The sequence below is a fragment of the Benincasa hispida genome, chromosome 3 (assembly GCF_027475165.1).
Source record: "Benincasa hispida cultivar pf3 chromosome 3, pf3_genome.v1.1, whole genome shotgun sequence".
NCBI lineage: Eukaryota > Viridiplantae > Streptophyta > Magnoliopsida > Cucurbitales > Cucurbitaceae > Benincasa > Benincasa hispida.
The window spans coordinates 47,954,241-47,978,068 of record NC_143480.1 but is presented as its reverse complement, the minus strand read 5'-3'; the positions used below and the strand labels follow the sequence as shown (position 1 = coordinate 47,978,068).

Genomic DNA, 23,828 nt, shown 5'->3' with positions numbered 1-23,828 from the left:
GCCTCAAACGTTGAATTATTTCACACACTTTACCCCTTCAAATTAGAGAAAAGGGAGGTGCATTCATTTTAACAAAAAGAAATGTAGATGAAATTCCCCTCTTTTTAAGGAAAAAAAAAATCAATTAACCTCAAATTCACAAGGTTTTTTTTTTCTTCCACCTTAAAACATTTATTTTTTAGTGTGTTTGAATTGGAATGACTTGTGAAAGAGTTTTTTTAAAAACAAAATTAATTTACTATAAATACCGTTGGAAAAATTAAATATTTAAAAAGTGTTTATTGTAGTTTTAACTTTCTATTCTATATAATCAAAAGGAAATTATTTCAAATTGTGAAACTGTTGAAAATATTTACAAGATATAATAAAATTTTAGAACTATCAATGATAGACGTTCTATCATGTCTATCAATGTCTATCAATATCACTAATAGAAGTCTATCAGTGTTTATCAATGTCTATCATTGATAGTTCTAAAATTTTGTTATATTTTATAAATATTTTGATTTATTTTTCTATATTTAAGAACAACCTTAATCAAAATTATTTTTTTTCAAAAATTGATCTTAATAAAAAAAAAAAGTACTTAAAAAAAATTGGATTGATTTAAAGGGATAGTTACAAATATAGCAATTAGGTCTAAAGTATTAACAAATATAGCACAAATGTAAAATATTTGCAGATATAACAAAATTTTGATTAAGCTCTTGGAGTCTATGAATGATAGACTCTATTGTTAATAAATTTCCATTAATGATAAACTCTTATTATTGATAGAGTCTATCATAGATAGATTTTGCTATATTTGTAATTTTTTTTAAAAAATATTGTTATACACTTCATTATTAATCTTAAAAGTGTTATCAGTTGCCATTACTCTCATTTATAAAATTCATATTTCTAATTCTCAAGTGCTTCTTAAGGAATAGTTTTAAAATCAATTCAAAATTAATTAAATGCTTTTTATTTATTATATTTGTTAAATTTTCTTTTATCACTTAAAATTATTATAAGAAAAAACTCTACTTAACACGCTTTTAAATTACTAATTTTTTTCATAGGTGCATATAGAAATTTTTAGAAAGTATTTTTTCCACAAGTTATTTTTAAATTGAACTCTAGAGTTAACAAACACTGCTATTTTATTATTTCGTTCAATTTTGACCAAATTTTGACCCCCACTATCCAATGTTACCTACTCAACCTTCTTTCAGTATTTGATATAAATAATTTATGTTTTATTGAACTGCAAATAAAAAAATGTATATCGCAAAATATATTTACTCTTGAATAAAAAAATTTTAATTTCTTAAATTATGACGCAATTACAAATGATTGGATAAATAATTTGGTCCATGGGTTAAACTTCAGTCGAAAAATATGCTTAATTTGATCCAAATGTCAATTAAGGTCCAAATCTAATTAATTGAGTCAAGGGTTAAGTCCATAACCAATGAAACCCAAGTCCACAAAGTCCAACATCTATAAATAGAGTTCTCCAATTCTCGACCCTACAATCAAAAGGCTCTCTAAACCTGAAGACTAAATCACACTTGAAGATTGAACTTCTTTGAATGTACATATATTCTTCCAAAACTTCAACTTCAAGAATATACGCGTTTTACATTTCCTCAAGTTGGCCTATGCGTTTAACCTCGAGAACAAGCTACAAAATTCTTGAGATAAATCAACATCGAGAACAAGTTGCAAAGCCCTCAAGATAAATCAACATTGAGAACAAGCTGCAGAACCCTCAAGACAAGTTTACTTTTCTAGAGAAAGAATGTGATCGTTTATTACAGATTGTACTCAAAATATTAAAATTAGAAAAATTTTCAAAAATAGAAAAATAAGGGAAACTATTTACACAAAATAGCAAAATTTAATCTTTTTTGATAGAGGCTGTTTGAAGTTTATTAGTGATAGAAACTGATAAAAATATATCATTGATACTATCAGTGATAGAAACTCATACAAATCTATCACTAATTAATACTGATAGAAGTCTCTCAGAGTCTGTCAGTGATAGAAACTGATAGAAATATATCAATGATACTATAGTGACTGAAATTGATACAAGTCTATTATTGATTGACGCTGATAGAAGTCTATCAGTATCTATCAATACTTTTTTTTTTACTATTTTTATAAATAGTTTGACATTTTTTCTATATGTGAAAATTTCCCTTAAAATTAATACAAATACAAAATCTATCTTCAACTAATTAATTTTTTTTTAGAAAATCTCGTTCAACATTTACAACCTGAAATTGTAATTAGAAGCCAATATGATTACCATAATGCCATTTTACTTTTCTAATCTATTTAATGGAAGAATATGTCACAATAATCAAAATATCATTTTTTATTTTTATTGACCTACTCCAATATTACTTGAAAAAAATGTTAATGCCTAAAATTTAAGAAGTGTACATATTTTTTAAATAAAATATTAATTATTTGAATTATACTCATCTCATTTAAAAAATATATACACTTTTTTTTTCTTAATTTATAATTTGTGTAGTCTAATGTGTAAATGTACTTTGTGTTCATAATTTTTTTAAATAAAAAAATCAATAATTTATCCTTTTCGAAAATGGGTTATTTTAAGTGTTGTTTTTAAAAATCGTTTTTAAAATAAGTATACCAAATACTTTATAATTGTTTTCCTCGTATTTTTTGTTTTTGAAAACATAAAAACAAAAATGAATAAAAAACCATATGGGTCTAAGTTTTTCTTTTTTCTTTTCTTTTTTTTACAAGGAAGGAGAAGAGAAGTTATCGGTATGGTATATTAATTGAATGTTATAATTTTTTTAGGGGAAAAAACAGATCAGGAAATGAAAGATGAAGATTAAATGACAGAAAAAAAAGAGAAAGATAGAGGTTGAAAGAGAGAGGAATGACACATGGTTCAAAAGAAAAAAAAAATGTCTCACACAATCAATGAATAGTAAAAATTTTAAAAAAATTTATTAATATACCATATCGATAATTTCTTCTCTCTCATTTATAACTATTTATATGGGATTATGGAGTTGGGCTTATTAAAAGATAGTGGTGCCCATTAGAAATAGGTAAACATAATGTAATTGCAATGAGGTAAGTTCGACAAAGTTTGATTTTTGTTCGATGATTACTTATACATGGATGTAAATGTGGCCTTAGTATTTTCTTAGCACATTCAATTCATTATTTCGTGATCTAATTTGACTTAAAATTGTGTCAACCCTAATACTCGAGCTTGCATTCATTATTGTCGCAATCGGGATCTGTCCAAAGTTTGTGTTCAACTCTGATTTCATGATCGTGTCATGCCCTGATTAACCTTGCGATTAGGTTTAGAATAAAAGAGACTTTCACGATTTCGGTGAAAATCTCATATTTATGATGTGCAAGAGACAATATAGATAGTTAACACACTCTTTATACGCGGTAATGATATTAGAAAGTCATACTTAATTATTTTTAAAATCTAAGATGACAAGCATCATTACAAATCTAAAATTTAAATCATGAATACAAAAAAAATAATCTAACAACTTCAAAATGAACCATAGTATTACTATTATATAAATAAATACTCTATAAAAAAAAAAAAAAAGCTCTCTTAAATTGGCGATTGTGTTTATCACTTTCCTCTTTCTTTGTTGTCATATTTTTCATTGTTCATCGGAGAAAATTTAATGTCATTTATTATATGTTAAAGTATGAATTAGAGTAATAGGTATTATCGTAGTACTACAAAATTTTCTCATTTGATCCAAAGCTTACACGGTTTTCAAAAATCAAATAAATTGGAAATGTCCTTCCAATTTTTACTACCTACTGCCTCTTCTCTTCTTTCCCATCTTGTCTTAAAGTCAGATAATGTGTGATATGGTTTCATTCTTTTCCCTTTTTTTAACCATGGAAGAGAGATTTCTAAAGAAAAATACCACCAAAAGAAAGGAAAGATGAAGACTCATTAAATCACAAGTTTTGTCCCTTTTCCTAACTATTTCGCTTGTTTTTCTTTTTCAATCTTCTTTAACAAATATTTGAATTCTTAATTAAATTTTAAAAATACAAAAAAAAAAACTAATTTTTCTTTAGTTTTGAAGGCTGATTTAATTTTGAATATTTATAATACATAATAGAATAAGAGAAAAAAAATCTAAAAGTATATTAAATCTTTAAAATATTTACAAATATGGATGAGTTGATTGGTCTTCTTTGAATTTTTTTAATTTCCAATTTTGTCCTCATTTATCTTATTTTGTTGTACACCTTCTTTTTTAGTCTTTTTTATTTTCTTTCTCAGTTTTTGCTTCTTCCCTCATTTTTTTCATTTTTTTCATTTTCTTTTCTTTCTCAGTTTTTATTTTTTATTCTCTTTCATTTCCTTCTTTTTCCTTTCTTTTTTTTCTTCATTTTTTCTTTCTTTTTTCTTTTTTAATTTTCTTTTCTTTTTCTTCGGTTTTTGCTTATTATTTTTTATTTTTTATTTAATTTTCTTTCATTTCTTCAGTTTTTGCTTCTTCTCTTTCTCTTATTTTTTAAAATTTTTCTTTCCTTTATTTGAGTTTTTTCTTCTTCTTTTTTTTTCACAAGAATTATGAGGCTGAGTTTCGTACTCAAGACTTGAAAGTACTCAATTCATAAGTAACTTAACACCAATAAACTAATAATCAAGTTTGATTATTATAAAACATAATAAATATAAATAGAAAATGAAAGTCTATCAATGATAACCACTAATATTTTTTATCATTGATAGCTTAATCTTTGATTATATTTTCATAGTTAATAACCACTTATAGAAATGTATCATTGATAGCCAACTTAGTGAGTTTAATTAATAAAGTTGAATCTCAAACTAAAATGTAAGTGGAATGCCTAGAAGTTATCACTAATAACACGTTTATCAGTGATAGAAGCTATCATCGAAAAGAAAAGAGACTTATAAATGTTTGGGAAGGACAAGAAAGGGGCAAAAAGATGTTCAATGACTATGATTGATAGAAGCTACTACTGATAGCATGTTACTAGTGATACAAGCTAATACTAATAACATGTTATTGATGATAGAAGCTAACCGATGGCACGTTATCGGTGATAGAAGCTACCAAATAACACGTTATCGGTGATAGAAGGTACCACTAATAACACGTTATCGGTGATAGAGAACTATCATTGTAGCATGATATCAGTGAGATTATTGATAGCATATTACCAGTGATGTTATCTATATATCGAGTTTCTTTCAAAGGTGATGTTATAGAAGTCTATCATTGATAGCCTTAAGTGTTAATATTTCAAGGTTGATTCTAATTGATGAAAGTCTATCAGTGATAACGGCTGATAGCTTTTACCAGTGTTACCCATGATAAAAGATTATTAGTGGTAGCTACTGCGATAATCAAAGTTGTTGGTTTTCTTTCAAAGTTGATCACTATTTATAAATCTATCATTGATAGCCACTGATAGTCTTAAGTATTGATATTTCAAGGTTGATTCCAATGGATGAAAGTGAATCAATGATAACTACTAATAATTGATAGCAAATTTAAAGCTAACATTTCAAGATTATATTATTTTTTCTCAAATTGAAAGCTATCGCTAATAGCAACTATCATCAATAACAATTAATAGAAGCTATCAGCGATAGCAGCCATCAGTGGCTATCATTGATAGCTGCTATCAATGATAGCTTTTAATTTGAGATACCTAGGAAGAAATGAGCAAAATTGTGGCTAGGCATGAGTATTTTAGTCTTCTACTGTTTTTTGATCTATACATGGAATTATTTTATCCTTCTACTACATATTTTATTATTTTGGGCTTGAATTCAATTTATGCAACTAGCCCTGTAATTTTTGAATATATACTTAAAAGAGTGAATACAAAAATAAAGAAAAGTATTAATAGAGTAGTGTTTCTAGGTTTAAATTAAAAACTAAAAGTTAAATATGTTATTAAACTTTGAAAATTTGTATTAGTAGGAGTAAGACTTTCAAATGTTCTATGGCTAAACTTTAAATTTTATATCTAATAAGTTCTAGATAAATACATACAAATTTAAATTTTTATGTCTACTGAAATCTTATATATTTCTTTAGAGTGTTTAATAGATTAATTAATTAATAAATAAAGTCTTGGTTTAGGTACTAAATTTGTGATTTTGAAAGTTCAAAACCAAATAGAAATAAACTTCTCATGACCCTAGAGGTGTTTACACATAGTACGACTATGTTGTATTATTCATTAGAGGGATCAATAGTACTTAAGGAGAAAGATGTAATTACAGAGGCAAAACGGTATTTTGACCTACTGTAATTACGAGCATCCGTGAAGGGTCATCGTAATGATGATTGGTTATATCCAATGGACATAGAAATATATCTATGGCAAAAAGTGTTCAATTGTCAGCCTTTAGTAGAATGTCTGACAGTTAACGGATGGTGGATATCGTGACTAAAGAGTTTAGTCAGCTATTCACATACCATTGGAGCTTTGAGCCATAAGTCCATAAGATCCCCTTGGTAGCTTGGATACAAGTTGAGAGTCAGTTTTTGGGTCAATTTGAAATGTTCAAATTGACAAGAGGGAGTTCGATTATATATGATATAATTGAACGAGTTAATTAAATATGATATAATTAACTTTATGTATGAGATACATTAATTTGGAGGAAATTGGGTATAAATATGATTTATATCTAGTGGAGGAAAGCATTATAATTAATATATGATATTAATTTATGTGTTATGAATATGATGAGATCATATTCATCGGACGATTATAAAGGAAATGGGACGACGTCTCTTCTATTCTAATAACGAATGAGTGTATTGAAAGATCTCTTTGAGATGCATAAATAGTTGGCAGTGTATTAAGCATGAGATGCACAGACATTATGTTAAAGAGTGTGTCATCGCTTAGAAAATCAGTGCCTATACGATAGTGCCTGCACGATCACTTACATATATGATATTGCTAAGCGATCGCTTACCGATTATACCTTCGCGCGCTATTTACCATATGATCGTTTACCTTTTCCTAAGAGATCATTTAGCTCTCGATATTTACTAAACGATCGTATAGACGACAGCTTAGTTTTTCCTACACGATCGTTTAAACGATCGCTCACCTTTTTCCTACACGATCATTTAGATGATCGCTTACCCTTTCCTACATGATCATTTAGACAATCGCTTACTTTTTCCTACATGATCATATACTTCACCTAAATGATCAAACATATTGTCTATGCGATAGACGACCTCATCTCCCACTTACTTGATTGTTGTGTACGGTCTCTCTTCTTCCTTCCCTCTACCAAATCCGAACAAAGCCCACACTTTGGATTCTCACTTCAAGAATATTGAGGACTCTGAGTGGTGGTGTCATCTTCGTTTTCTTCTGTTTGAGTGGTGATTGTTCGAGGTAGACGGTTGGGTTTTAGACTCGATGTGAAGAAGAAATCTTCAACTAGTGTAATCTCTTGATCTCTTTAGCATTATGAATGCATATTAGTATGTTTGAATGTATATATGGTAATTCTGTCACAATGAATTGGAAAGATCTACTTTTGCTCGTAGGTACTCTTGAATTAAAGTTCCTTCACCTTCTTCCTCCACAAAAAAGAAGATGTTATGGAGCAAGTTAGCCATTAGATACTAAAGAGAAAGAAGGTAAGTTCATTGTCTTTAACAAGGTTAATTTAGTTGAGGCTGGTTTTGAAATTGTTCCAAATAAAACTCCTTTTAATGGTGAATATGATCACATGCATGCATATATTGTCATGCCTAGAAACCTTAATGAAATTGTTGAAATATCTGTAGAAGCTCACGTAGATGCTAGGATTTCCGAGTGTAGTTTAGTTAATGTTGTTAATCTTGAATCTGATTCTATTTTTGCTGATACGATTGTTCAAACTCCCACTCCTGAGTTGTGTTCTAATGTTGTTAATCTAGATTATCATGAATCTAAGAAGTTGTCTATCCTTACTTCAACTGTGATGTCGATTCGTAATAATGTTGAAATTTCTGCTGATTTAGAAAAGAAAATGAAGGTGTAAATACATCTAATAAAACTTTTTTTTTAACTCTATTGTTGAGAATATTATTTTTGCCTCCTCTGTTCTCGATGGTATTAACTCATAAAGCGCTCCTGTGCTTCCGATTGTTATTGGCACTGAGCCTAATGACGAGGCTCATAATGTTCAAGAAAATGTCAAGACTCTATATGAGTCATTCACTTTACCAGACCAAAATTCTGATAATGTTGATTTATTGGTCTCTACGGTTCCTCAGCATGTGAAAAATGTTGTTGAATTTGAGTCGACACTGATTCCAACGACCCAAGTTTAGAGAACTCTCCCCGTTCCACTCTTTTTTATGATGAGGACGATATCCCTATTGCTGCTCTCCGATCTAAGAAGGTTGTTGATAGTACTAGTATTTATAGAGATGGTAATGATGATGTTGATATTTCTTCTGAGTCCTCTGATCATGATTCTAAGTAATCAGTTTTTGACGAAGCCTCCGATTAGAGTTTCAAGAGTAACTTAGACAAAGAAGCTATAGGATCTGTTCGGGTCACTAAGGTCACGGTTCAAACCAAAAGAAAATAACCATCTGTGACCAATATGTTCAAACCAAAAGATGGGGTCTCTTTCCACACTGAAAAGAGTGCAAGCCTGTGGAAGTATGTTGTAAAATGAAATATTGTGGATGAGAAAGAATTATCTAATCGTACTCAAGAATATGCTGAGCTTATGGAATTATTCAATTACTGGTCTTGAAAGAATAGTTTTGAATTTGGGATTACTACCCTCAGCTGGTTCGTGAATTCATTGGGAATCTTTTCTCAGATTTTGCAAAATCAGCTAGTCCAGATCTTCAGAAGGTACACATTAGGCAACATGCTTTTATTTTCTCTACTGCGGTGATCAACCAATTTCTTTGTCGTACTTATCTTGAAACTATGAAAGAACAACATCCTTCTTTAAGAGATTTGGTATTTGAGTTGATTGGAGGAGCATGTTCCACTTGGCCATGTAAAGGTCAACTATTGACAACTGTCTTAAGTGTTAATTATGCCCTTTTTCATAGGATTGTAATTCATTATTGGTGCCCTTCTTCACACAAATTTGGTTTGTCCATTTCTATTGCTACTTTGATGTATGAGATTGAAACTAGATCACAATTCAATTATGATGTATTTTTAATCAACTAAATTAAACATTACATTGTCCCAAAAGCCTGATTTTCTGACTGCTTTAGATGTTGTTAGCCCATCTCCAAGTCTCTTCTTCATCAATTCTAAACTTTTGCAGGGTCATCATGTTCCTGATATGGATACTACCATGATTACTTACCATCTTGATAGTTCAAGTCGAGATTTAATAGTTTTTTCATTTGGTGGTCGTATTCTTCAACTGTTTTCCACTACATCAAATGATTTGGAGTCTTTGGTGGGCTAGCTTTGAGAGAAAAAGGTTGAAGTGGATGAAGTTTTATTGATCATGCGATCTATTTTATCGCGGGATGCAGGTGCTTCCTCTTCTCAACAATGACGTTGATGGTTTTTTTTACAGCCAGAAAGGGAGAGTTGTTTGTGGTTTGGTTTGGTGGAAGTTTTTTACTGGTTTTTTTGCTCCTGATTATGATGTATTTTTGCTCTAAGGATTGAGATGTTTTAGCTTGTTTTGTGTTGTTTTATTGATGTTATTGTTTTTGTCAAGACTATCTTTTAGACATTTATGCTTATTGTTGAATGGTAGTTTGTTTTTATTCTGTCTATAAAAAAAAATTATAAGCCAAAGGGGGAGATTGTAGGCTTTATAATTTTCTCTAAGGAAACGGTTCTGCAGATGTCTCGAATAAAGTATTAACATTTAGTTGTACATTAGAGTATTTTCCTGTAGAATTTTTTCCATATCTTGAAATATTCGGTTGTGATATTTAGTACGATATGTTGCTTTTTTAAGCACAACTTTTTATTTCAAATGAGAACTTATATCTTTTATTGGATTAGTGAATGCCGCAAATCATTTAGGGTTGCCACATTTGTGTAATTGAGCAACACGTTTTTCTGTACTTCGACCGAATTATTTTATATAGTGTTCTTGTTTGTTTGCTTACTGTTCCACTGTGCAAGTTCTTCCTCCGTTGAGTACAATATGTTGAAGAGTTTCAAGATCTTATGGGGAGCCTAAGTCATTGCTGCCAGAGAAAGGATTCTCATATTACAAATAAGTACTACGTTGTAAATTGCTTAACTCTTTAATATTAGTGAATTATTTTTCCTGGGCTTTCTGCCCTCCAGACTTAGGTGTTTATCACCAAACTGGATCATTGACTGTTGTATGCCTTTACTGGTTTATTTGTTGTTGGTATTTTTTGTTATTACAATTGTTGTCAATGCTTTCTGTTTAATATCTGTATATTGAGTGACGAGTCACTCTAGCACTTTTCACTTTCAATAATAGGCATACCTCTAATAACCATTGAATTAATAAATAATAGTTTTGCAATTAGTCTTTAGAACCATTATTGTGGACAATAACTAATCTTTGTGTATCCGAATAATTGTCCAATTAAATTTTATCAAGAGAGAAACTTTTTTTTAAAAAAAATATTTTTTTATTTTTTACTATCTATCAAAGAAATGATGCATAAGATTAGATGCTATGAAGCACAGACACAGATATGGTTACACGATACGGATACAATCGGATATGGCAATTCGTCAATTTCTAAAAAACTAAAATACGGATACGTCTAAGGATACGTCATTTTTAAAAAACGAGGATACTGGTACAATGAAGATACATTTTCTGTTTTTCAAAAAAATCTACGATATAGATAAATTTAACATATAAGTTATAACAATAGCACAAAATAGAACACAAACATTGAAATACAATACAAAAAAGCAACATCTAAGATGTTGAAGTACAATAGTTAATAAAATGCAATAGAAAAGTGACTCATATTACGAAGAAGAAGAAGATTAGAGGGAGAAGTATGAAGATAAACGAATAACTGCTTCATTGAATTGTTGAAGATTTCCAAATGGTTTATATTTTAGTGAACTTTGTGGGGAATCAAATGTGAAGATGAAGATTAGATGATTCTAAGGTTTGGTCTTTTATTTTTTTTTTCTTTTTAATTTTGGACTCGAGTAGTGAACTTTTTAAATAGGTTGCCTAATTTTAGATTGGAAAAGATTAAATTAGTTGCTTGTCTCTTTTCTTTAAAAAAATACGCATAGAAATAGATATGTTAAATCGCATGTTAGATATGTATCTGAGAAGTATCTGGAAGTATCAGTATCCGATACGTGTCTGATACGGATTCTTTGTCTTACATGAAGTATCTATGCTTCATAGATTAGATGTATCCTACTTTACATCTAATCACTATCCACATATATTTAATTACATTGCCATTATATATATATTTTTATCATATCACATCATTTTTTTCGTGTTTATCAACTCATAATCAAAACTATTGACCAATTTATATTAGTTTTAAAACAACCGAAACTAAAGTCGTGACTAAAACAAAACCCATAACTTTCACTTCATACCATGGTTTGAATGTCACTCAAATGGCTTGAAATGAAACAAATTATATACAAAATTCAACTTGAGAGAGAGAGAAAGAATGAGAGAGACGCATCGTGCATGGATTCATTCATCATTTGTTTTCGTTAGGTAAATAAAAAATATAAAAAAAGCATCAAATAGTGACCTGTGAAAATAAATAAACAAATAAATAAAAAAAGAAAAAACGCCAAAAGTCATAGTCTTTGCCAAAATCAACGTGTGAAGATAAAAGAAGAGTGGCCCTCAAACCAACACAATTAACCCAAAGTTTTTATTTTTCTCTCTACTAACCGGAGAGAAATGGCTCCGGTGCCCAAAAACACAAACCATCCTCCTCCTCCGACTCCGACGACGAATCTCTCCGATGACTACCCTCATGAACTCTCCTCTTTCCTCCACCGCCACCCACTGACTCACATGATCCGCAACCCCTTAGTTCCCTCTCGGACCCGCCGGATCTGCGACGTTTGCCGTGAATCCATCCACGACAATTTCTACCACTGCAAAGACTGCCATTTCCACGTCCACTCATTTTGCACCCGCGTCCCCGACAAACTCCGCCACATCAGTGATCGCAACCATAAGCTCCGCCTCTACAAGCTCTCCTCCGGCCACTGTTCCATTTGCAAAGAAGATTGTTCTTCTCTCTGGGTTTATGGCTGCAGCGTTTGTGAAGTCAATATCCATCTCAATTGCCTTCGAAGATCGATCGCCCGCTCGCCTTCTGGCTCACGTGGGATACACCACCATGCTCCGCCGCCGTGGGCGACGGGGCCACCCCAACCTCAATTTCATGGTTGGGGGTATCCGAATTATAATCATCATCATCAGATGAATCATGGTGGACATGGAAATGGAGGTAATTCCTCGTCATCATCGAGCTTGGGATCGGTGTTTGGCAGTACAATGTTTTCACTGGTTCAGAGTTTGGCGATTGGTGCTCTCACTGATTTTATTTTCGGTTCCATTGGTTTTTAATTATCTTTTTTAATCTCTAATGCTTTTTTTTTTTTTTATTTCTTCATCGTCCCCCTCTTCAATAATAAATGTTTCATAGATCTAGCTATTTAGGTTATTTGGAGTTGTTCGAAATGAAACTCCAAAAGATTTGTTGGTTGGAATTAGAAATGAGGGTGTAATTTTTAAAGTCTGTGTTTGAAGTGCAAGTTGGATTGATTGAATTTTCTATGCCACTGTTTGTAATACATAATTGACTATGTTAAATTGTTTATGCTTGTTTTCTTCTAAATTTTATATTATAGTTTTCACATTTTTTTTTGAAGATACAATTGAATTCTTAGTTAAAGTCTACTAACAATAGTAAGTTTTATTTATTTTTTTTAATTTTCGCATTTTAGCTTGATTTTGAAAATAATGGAAGAAAGTGAATAACAATTTAAAGGTGGGAATAGAATTTATAAGCTTGAATACTTAGCAAATGAGACCTAATTAAAAAGATTAATGGGAATGGAATATATGCCTAGCACAAATAAACAGATATTCGATATTAATGTTATTAGAAGAATTTCATTGAATAATTGGTTATATGAACAAATTTAGCAAGTGACCCATCCATGAAAACTCTCAAGTTATATGTGTACCTTATTTAAATAAGATACCTAACTACCAAATCAGTATGTTTCCACAACTTGCAAGAGAGCATCAAAGCTAAGTGCAATTGCGAAAGAGATATAATTTGAAAGTTAAATAATGTATATCTTTTTCAATTACACACACATATATATATTTAAAAATATCTGAATATCTCAACTAGGCCGAAACATTCTTAGCACCCTCATCATATCTCACATCCCTTCAAATAAAGAATAATTAAAAAAAAGAAAAAAAAGCTAAGTTAAGTGCAATTGTAGAGAGGCTATATCTTTGAAAAGTTTTGATCTATGTGTCTAGTAGGAAAAATTAAAAGGATATTGTCTTTTTAGAAAATATTTAGGAAAATATTGTTGTTTTCAAACTATTTGTAAAAATATTGCTGTTTTTTTTTAAATAGGTCGAATTTTGAATCCTCGACCTTTCCACATTTGCTTGTCGAACTTTGAACCCTCGACCTTGCCCTAACATTATTATTGAGTTTGTTTAATTATCATTCTGGAGACGTTCCTCATAATTATTTGATGTGGAGAGAACGAAAGACCTTCCTCATTTTGGAAACCGGAGACCTTCCTCATAACACTCATAATTATTTGATGTGTTAAAATAATTTTGTATTGGGAGAGAACGAAAGAGGGAAGAGTAAGAGAGAGAGTGAGATTTGAGAGAGTGAGATTTTGAGAGAGAGCGAGAGTTTGAGAGAGCAAGAGTTTGAGGGAGCGAGATTTTGAGAGCGAGAGCGAGATATCCGTACAAATTTCACTTTTTTTTTCTTTTTTCAATTATTACACATTCCACCTTTTTTCTTTTTTTAATTTTCCATTTTATAAAAAAAATTTCTAAAAATATTTTATTATTATTTATAATTTAAAAAAAGAAAAAAAAAACTCCATCAAAATCTTGGTACCAAATGTACAAAAGGAATTCAAGATCATTATTGTAAAATCTTTTAAACTATTGACCTCACTACCATGATTAAAATTTCTGTTCTTTATATCAATAATACAGACTTATTTATAGACTTGCATGTGAAGATTTTGAGTGTTGACTTGATTTATTATGTCCCCAAATTATTATCTAAAATGTGTAAATTTGAATATTGAAGTTTTTTTTTACCTAACTTTTTAGATTTAGACTATTTGATGTTATTATTTATGTCAGTGACATTTAAAAGCTTCTATATCAAAATAATTAATATTTATAATATATAAAAAGAATAAATTAAAAAAATAATATCTCATAAAAATAAAAAAATGTAAATTAAATATCTCATTTATATAAAAATAATTACAAAAATCAATGTGTCCCACAAGGTGGACGTCGTCGATTTCGAGCTGGTTGTCATCGTTGACTTCGAACTTGAGGTTGCTTGGGTTCTTCTTGATGTTGCTCTGGTACCTTTACAGGCGCTTCATAATATAAATATTCATTATGCTCTCCACGACCCCGACCATGTCCATGCATGTATGAAGACGAAGGACCAGCCTCTGAGTCATAATGTCTTGAACCAAATGCTGACATCATCATCATCGGACTAACATAATCAGTTTGACTCTACGTCTGCATCATAGGAGGCAACTCTTCCACATTATGTCAACCTCATCAAACTCATCCTTTTCTCGAACAGGTCCCCTACGTCTAGGAGTTGGTGGAGGAACAATAAGTATATCATACATATAATGAATTTCCTCCATATAGCTTTAGTTGTCATTACATATAGCAAGAACCTGGTTCGGATCATTCGCAACCTCACGTAGTCTACGGTTATTCGATCTCTATGAATTATAAAACAATTAGACAATATTTAAAATAAATTTAAATTAAAAATAATTAGATAATATTCATTTACCAGATGACCCACAACTGCTCCCGGACGAGTGACGTAGCGCCTTGTGATATTATTATACTAATGAATATATTCTGTAGTGACATCTGTGTCAAACTGTTCAAGAGAAACCCCCACTGCAATAAACCTTGCACGATAGTGCCATCGCACTACCAAATGTGCAATTTTTTCGGACCAATCTTTAGTCCTTAGGTCAATATCATGCAGTATGGGTTCAGTATTACAAGGCGATGGGATATTCTGCTGAAAACCGAATTGTCTCATCACCCTGTCAAGAAGATGCCACTCACCAATGGGAAAACATATGAGAGGACTCATCATCCGCCATATGTTTTGACCATTCGTACAAACATTAGGCAAAGTATGCATAATAATTTTGTATGGCTCCCAAATAACCTGAAACACAAAATATTATATTAGAGAATATTAAAGACAAATACAATAAAAATGTGTATAAAATAATCAATTAGGTTTAGTGTAATGTACCTGTTCAGGTTGAAGCAGATCAAACATGTATCTATACTGACTGACTACATGTGTGGCTGTCCTAGTCACACAAAATTTGTCTCTCCACCTAAATTTTTAAATTGATAATTTAGAATTTAAATTAACTAGATCAGTGATATAAAAATTAAATTGAATTAAAACAACATACCGAGAATCGTAGGCTCGTCCAACTAACTGAGCGTCATTAACATGTTGTAGTTGTGGAGCCATTGTTGGAAATCGCTCCCAAGCCCATAGTTGCAAAAGTATGAGAAGCCCAACTATCTCTTGTACCTCAGGTCTTGTTGCTTTACATAGTTGTCTATACAACCATGCCAAGCATGCTCCACCCCACGAATACCGCCCACATCATGGAGGTTAGCTAATAGTGGTAGGAACATCAAGTGAACAAAATGACTTGATTTATCTGAAAACAGACTTCCACCCATCATTTGTTATATATATGCTCGCGTATATCTTATAACGGTTTCCTCGTCTGCATCATCTATGAGCTCAAAAAATTGTGTTCCTAACCATATTAAACTTAACCTTGATCCTTTAATCTTGTCGGCAGGTGGGTCCGCATCGAGGTACAGTTGAAAAACTTCTAACCAGTCATCGTACATCACTCCGGTGACTGGCTCACCGTCAACAGGTAACCCCAACAACAGTTCTATGTCTTGTAGAGTGAGAGTGCACTCTCCAACAAACATATGGAATGTATGCGTCTTGGGCCTCCATCTCTCGACCAAGGCTGTGATCAGATGCCAACCCAACTAAATAAATCCTAATCTGGCAACCCAATAGAATCCAGATGTGCGCAGTAGCAGTAGTATTTGAGGGTGGAGCAGGATAGTGCGCTGGAGAACTGCCTCTCAACGCCTGCAAGATATTTCTCCAGTAGTATGATCTCGCCATACAACAGATGATCGATGAATGGACTGGTCGTACAAAACATCGGATCAACAGGTCTTGGGTTTAAAGCCATGATATGAAAAAAAAATAATTTATTTCTCAATTAAAAAAATATTTGTTTCTCAATTAGAAGAATAATGTACAACTTAATTAAAAGAATGATGTACAACTTAATTAGAAGAATAATGTACAACTTAATTAGAAGAATAATGTAAAACTTAATTAAAAGAATAATGTACAAGTTAATTAGAAGAATAATGTATAACTTAATTAAAAGAATAATGTACAACTTTATAATAAAAAAAATTGAATATACAATAAATTTATTTACTTTCCATTGAAATATATATATATATATATACATGACCAATGAGAAAAAAAGCTAGTAATCATTAATGAAAAAATAACAATAATAACAGAATTTTGAATTGTAAGAGAGCAAGATTGTAAGAGAGAGCGAGATTGAGAGCGAGATTGTAAGAGAGAGCGAGATTATAAAAGAGAGCGAGATTGAGAGAGCGAGATGTTCAGAGAGAGCAGATTGAGAGTGAGATTGTAGGAAAGAGCGAGATTGTGAGAGAGAGCGAGATTGTAGGAGAGAGCGAGACGCATAGATTCCATAACGTTGGAGATTGTCCCATCCTACAATCTCGCTCTCTCCTACAATCTCGCTTTCAATCTCGCTCTCTCTTATAATCTCGCTCTCTCTTATAATCTCGCTTTCTCTTACAATCTGCTTCACCCACTTATCTTCCTTGTCGAGGGTTAAAGTTTCGACTTATGTATGTCAAAACTAGCAAGATTTCCTTTTCCTTGTCGAGGGTTGAAGTTTCAAATAAGTCAAAACTTCAACCCTTGACAACCCTAATTTACGTATTGTTTCCAAGTTTTTCTTTATTTGTCGAGTTCTCAACATTCGATCTCTACATTAGTCGAATCCTCAACCCTCGACTTCTAGTCTTGAACTCCCAAAACAACAATATTTCTCTAATAAGTTTCAAAACAACAATATTTCTCTAATAAGTTTTGAAAACAACAATATTAATATTAAAGGTCTGTGTCTAGTAGCCCGTGAGAGTGCAAACGTTTTCCCAAAGCTTTGTGCTACTAGTGGAGGAGTCGTTGAATGTGTTGTTGTTTCTTTCGATCCATATTATCCATTACGCAGCTTCTTTACAAAATTTCTTTCGTTAAATGTGATGAGAAGATTATGATGTTTTCTTTTTTGGAGATTTGTTTCAACGAGCAGAGATCTTTACAAAGCACGAACCATTGTTCTGCCACCCCAGCTGATTGTCAAGTTTGTTCCATATGAACCTAGCTTCACTGCAATATATAAACAAGTGTTTCATATCTTTGCCATGGCATTTACAGAGAGAACACCAGTTTGGATTTAGCAAAATAAGTTCTAGGTAGCCTTTTTTATGTAGAATAGTCTAGATAAGAACTTACATTTTTTTTTGTTTTGTTTTGGAAAGGAAGATATCCGTAGGCTTGTGAAAATGGCAGAATCGAATATAAGCTCATCTTTTTATTCTAGTTGATACAAGGCTTCTTTTATCGATGATATCTGTAAATTGCCACGGTGGTCTGGATAGTTCATTGTAAGAGAAGTTTTCCCGCATGGAGTTCTAGAATTTATGAATGAAGATGGGACCAACATCTTTAAGTTAATGGTCAACATGTGAAGCCTTACTATGGAGGCTCAGTGGATCGAGACAAAGAGACCATTGACCTAGGCGGACATGCCTGATCTCTCGCATGGATGCATCCCTACGAAAACTTCATTCCAATCTTTCCAAGGACGTCTGCTCTATCCTTTTTATGCTTTCATACTTAACTTCTTGTCTTGCGTTATTTAATTCTTGTTATTTTGAGATCTGCCACATGACTTCTTGATTTGACCTTATTTGAATTAAGTTCTTAATGATGTGCATCATTAATACGATGATTAATGAAACGATGCGACTACTTAACTTATGCGATAATTCTTTACTTTCGAATAATTATAAGATCTGTAAAGCTTTAACGCATGAATGCAAAAGGTTTTTAGGTTACGTTTTCGAGGGTCATTAAGTATGCCGCTAGACGGAATGTCCTTTTGTCTGTCCTGCATTTAATGAGAGGTCAGCTTTTGTGCTTCCTAACCCTGTCATTAATCATTATGCCGTAGATTGAAATTCCAGTGCCCATGCTTGCAAGTAACCTTGGCATCCTCTCCTTTAATCCTTTATCAAACTCAAGCATCCTTCAGACCCCAGAGAGTATTCACTTTCTTCACTTTTTTCGATCAACATCTTCCCAATTTTTCTTATCAAGCTCTCACTGGAATCCATGGCCTCTCAGAAGTAAAGCAACTAGTAGTCCACTCCGGCAAGCGCTAGAAGCCAATCTGGCCGCTCTATTCCTTCAGCTCCACTGGCCAGAGTCCCAACTTCAGCTAGAGAAGCCACATTGTTAGTGGCAAGCCGACGAGCTTCTATACATACCAAGCCTCTCCGGCCACCAGTCAAGCCTAAAACCACCCAGAAACCACTCCCTTCTCTAGTTGCACCACCGTCCTCAGTAAGTCGCGAGGGATCGAGCAAGAAGAGTGTCCTTGCCACTAGTCCTGAGGTGGCCGCATCCCAACTTCCCACTGAAAGCAAGTTATAAAGGAAAGACGACAAGGAAGTTTTTGGGAGCATTCTTAACAATATAGAATAAGACGGGGGACTGATTGAAGCTAAAGTTTTCAATCAGCCTGTGCAGCAAGGAGATAACTAGGCTGAGATGATAGTGGTGTTGCAAGGGGAAACACTTGCGACAATGAATCCTAAGGAGGAGGAAACCATGGACTTCAATGAGGAATTTGTGAGTGATGTACTAAAGGAGGTGGAGGAGAAAATGAGGGATGAGAGGGAGAAGGCTGTAAAAGAAGGGAAGAACGAGAACATGAAAAGCTAGAAAGGGCTTAAAGGAAGCAAGAGGAGAAGGAAAGGAAAAAGGCAGAAAAGAAACAAAGGAAAAAAAAAAAAGAAAAGGAAAGTGAAGCGAGAAGAATGACGCTGGCATAGAGTTGAGAGTGTTGGGATTGATGTCTTAAATCTCTTGTATTCTCGTAGTTTCTAAACATTGTATAAACAAATTGTTATTGATAAAATAATTGTTATTTTATGAGCATACACGCAATTCAATAAACTAAAATCCTAGGTTATTTTATATAATTTAAATAAGTATGTAAAGACATATAGGTAGATCTTATTTAAAAGAATAACCTAAACGGTCTATAGTAGATAGATAACGTTGGGTATCTTATCCTAGTGACATTACAGGTACAACCCGTTTTGTAGATGTTACAAGTGTTATAAAGTGCTACAAATGATTTATCTTGATCATTCATGTGGAGACATGTGAGCAAGGGTATCCTGTACAAAGAATTTGTATAATATCGGACCACGAAATGGTTAGTCTCATTATATAACACCATTGATAATAGAGATTTACATTTAATCGAGATGACCATAAGTGACATGACCTGAATTCTAAGTGAGTTGTGAACTCATGCTCATGAAAGCGATCTTTTGATTTGTATGGATGAGAGTGGCCAGATTGCCAACTTAATAAGCCTACCATTTTGGGGATTCATTTGATTGAGGAGCTGGGAACATAGCTACACAAAACAAAATTCATTCCTTCCCTGATGTCGGGATAAGTAGATAAATTACTCCCTTAAGGACTGTTTCTGGGGCTTGAACAATGCGACTACACCCTCTTTTGGCCCGAGAGGGACTTAGTCATACTTAGACTATGATTTATTGTTCATTAGAGGAATCAATGATACTTAAGAAGTTAGATGTAACTATAGGGGAAAAAGGGTAATTTTGGCCCAATTGTACTTACGAGCTAGTTGTAAGGGGTTATCGCACTGTTGATTGATTATATCTAATGGACATAGAAATATATCTGTAGCGTGAAGAGTGCAACTGTGGAGCGACCGATAGTTAATGGAAGTTGGGTAATTTAATTAAAGAGTTTAATTAATTATCCAAGAACAATTGAAGCTTAAATCTATGGGTCCATAAGGTGCCCTCTGTAGCTCAACAGGGAATTGAGAATTTTGGATTAATTTGAAGTGTTCAATTTAATTGAGCGAATTAATTATATATGTGATATAATTAATATAATGTATTTGATACATTATAATATAAAGTATTTTGAGTGGAATTTTAATATGACTCAAATACTAATTATATGAATGAGATTCATATAATTAAATTTAATATAAATATTATTTATATTAAATACCATAATTAGTTGAGAGGAATTAAATTTTGAATATGATTCAAATATTAATTATATGGATGAGATTCATATAATTGAATTTAGTATAAATATGATTTATATTAAATATCATGAAATGTTGAGAGAAAATAAAACTATAGGTTATATTGTATTTGATATAACATATAATATATATGTATATAATAAATTGGTTATTATATATATATATATATATATATATATATATATATAATTAAAGGGAGGTAGTCCCTAATTCTTTTAGCATTTTACATGCAATGGGTGGTGGAGAATCAATTCTAGTCATCTTCTTCCATTTTTGGTGGATCTAAAAATTCACCTTGTAATTCTCTCTGAAGAATTTTTTGTTTTTTTACATAGAAGAAAAGGTTTCTCCTCTCCCTCTCAATCTCTCCTTCCTTCTTCCAAATATTGGGCAGAACCCACAATTCCTGCCATATTCTCAACCCTAGAGAATACAGAAGGTTCCAGTTGTGGTGGAGTCTTAATTAGAAAAAAGATCGGGGTCCGTTCGATGGAATTCTTGAAGAAAATGTCCTTCAAGGGTATGTAATATTTCCTTCAAGGGTATGTAATATTTCTTCTCCTTTTTCCTATAAAATGCAAGCTATACATTTTTGGGTTTGATAATGCATAATCTCTCTATATGTTCTGTAATTCTTAACTTCTGTGAAATCTAAAAAAATGGGATTGATCACCACTTCCGTTGTGAAACTGTCACTGGTTTCTTTTCAGAGAGCCCGACCATTAAGGGACAATCCATCACTGCAAGGGTGGAAGAACCATTGGCAATGAAGAACACTGTGCCAAGCGAGTAAGGACTTGTCGCAATCCCTCGAGAGAGATTGGCTGCATCCGAAGCCAACTTCGGGAACATGAAGAGGACATTGAAGACGCAACCAAGAAGTCAAGTAGCAGTGTAAGAGGCTGCCAGTGTTGTGGGTGAAATTCAAGTGACTGAACCTGAGGTCATTGCAACTGGGTCTTTTGTGAACCCAACTGATGCACAATTGGTCGAGCACATCAAGAAGGAAAAAGAAGAGCTAGAAATGGAGTAGAAGAGAAAGGCAGAGAGAAGGGAACAAACTCGCCTGATCATCGCATCTAGCGATTTAGTAAGGAAATTACATGATGAAGAAGTTTGCCACGTCAATGCATTGGCTAAAGAAGAAATGAAAAAGAAGTTAGAAGAAGATAAATGCATTGCAGCCGCATCAGAATCATTTGAGAGAGAAATAAAGGAGGAAGAAGAGGAGGAAAGGAAAAGAAAATAGGAGAAAGAAGTGTAGAGGGAGGAGAAAATTAAGCGCAATAAAGAATTGAAGAGATTGGAGAAGGAAAAATGGGAGAAAAGGAAATAGGAGAAAAAGAAGAAAGAGAACAGAATAAAGAGACAAAGAGCCTGTCTCATTGCTGCTCAAGAAAAAGAAAAAGAGAAGAAGGGGGAGACTAAGTCATCTCCCACAAAGGGGTCTTCCAAGTCTGGAAGGACGGAAAATGACGACCTGTTGATGGAGATGGGTTTCTTCCCTATGTCATTCCTCTTGCCAGACTTCATCACTAGCATTATAGTCAAACATGGATGGGAGACATTCTGTCGATGCCCATCCATCGTCATCCTAAATGTTGTCTGTGGATTCTATCAAGGTTTCTTATACGAGGATGAAGATACGGTGATCATAGATGATCGGGTGGTGCCGTTCAGTGCCCGCAACATCAACAAGCTATTCAAGCTAAAAGACATTCCTAATACGCAGGGCAATCAGTTGATATAAGAGCCAAATGATGAGCATTTGAAGAATGCATTAAGGGTCTAGACACAACCTGACTCTCAGTGGAAAGTGTCCATCACGGGCATTAGAACATTGGCTTCAAACTGTCTCCTATCAAAGGCACGTTTATGGGTGTATTTGGACAAGAAGCAAATCATCCCTACACGCATGACAAGACTATCTCAAGGGACTACGTAAGGGCTGCCTACGATATTGCAAGAGGCATCCCCATTGACATCAAGTGCATGATTGCCAAACAAATCAGGGGGACCTTCGACAAACCTCGTGGCCAACTCTTCTTCCCATGGACTGTCACCAACCTTTGCCTATCAGCAAGCTTTGGCATTGACGAATAGCCTATGACCGAAGTACACGGGTTGATCAACAACAAGTACCTGAGGATAATCCGGAAGGATTCACCGCATTGCCCAGAGCAACTTACTGGACCTAAATGCCCCATAATTGACCTTAATGCCCTTCAACCGCCAAGAGCCAAACGTCAAAGGACTTTCACCAAAGGCAAAGAAGTTGCTAGAGAGAGCCCAAAGTGCCATGACCTTGAAGAGCATCCCAGGCCTTTTCCACTAGAAATCCTCTTGAACTTTTATCTCCTTTACCTGGGGACCTGACCAACCTTCTTCTTTTGACTGAGCGAATTCATCAGTCCCCACTTCAATCTTCTCACAACTCCCCAAGCCAATCATCGCATAAAGAATCTTTCCCCATCCACCATAGAAAAACCAGCTCCTCTTCCACCCAAATTCCATGATCCGCACAACTTGGGCGTTGACCCCTCTAACCAGCTTAAATCTGAAGCTGGTGAGACTTTGGGTTTTTTGCCGCCACCTTCCTAACCACAAATACTCTTCCTTTTCAGCCTTGATGAGCTTAAAACTTTCATTTCTCAAGAACTTCAGGCTCAGTTTGCGTCCCTCTGTCAATCTCTCTTAGAATACACCAGAACGCAGAAATGATACAACACTCTCTTGTCAATGTGTAGCGTAACCTCCTCACCCTTTGCCAAAATCAACGCATGCAAGCAGAAAGGAATCACGAGTACTTCAACTTTTTGACAGTCTACCTACATGGCTCAACTGTACCTCCTCATCTTTGCCAACCTTTGGCAATTTCTTGATTCGCAAGGCGTTGCCCCTCCGACCCTACAACGTGATGATCCTCCATAGTAGCCATAAATTTGGATGTGATGTATTGAGAGTTGTAATTTTTTTCTCTATCTCTTGTATTTTCACTTGCGATATATCCTTTCTATCCTTGCACTTTAGCGCTCTGA

At 33.2% G+C, this 23,828-nt stretch overlaps 1 protein-coding gene across 1 annotated transcript; it reads left to right on the top strand.

Annotated features, from left to right (window-relative positions):
• Positions 1 to 11,905: 11,905 nt before the first annotated feature.
• LOC120073579 (uncharacterized) lies at positions 11,906 to 12,583 on the top strand. Its single transcript, XM_039026402.1, has one exon. The coding sequence runs from the start codon at positions 11,906 to 11,908 to the stop codon at positions 12,581 to 12,583; it is 678 nt and encodes a 225-aa protein (XP_038882330.1).
• Positions 12,584 to 23,828: the final 11,245 nt, after the last annotated feature.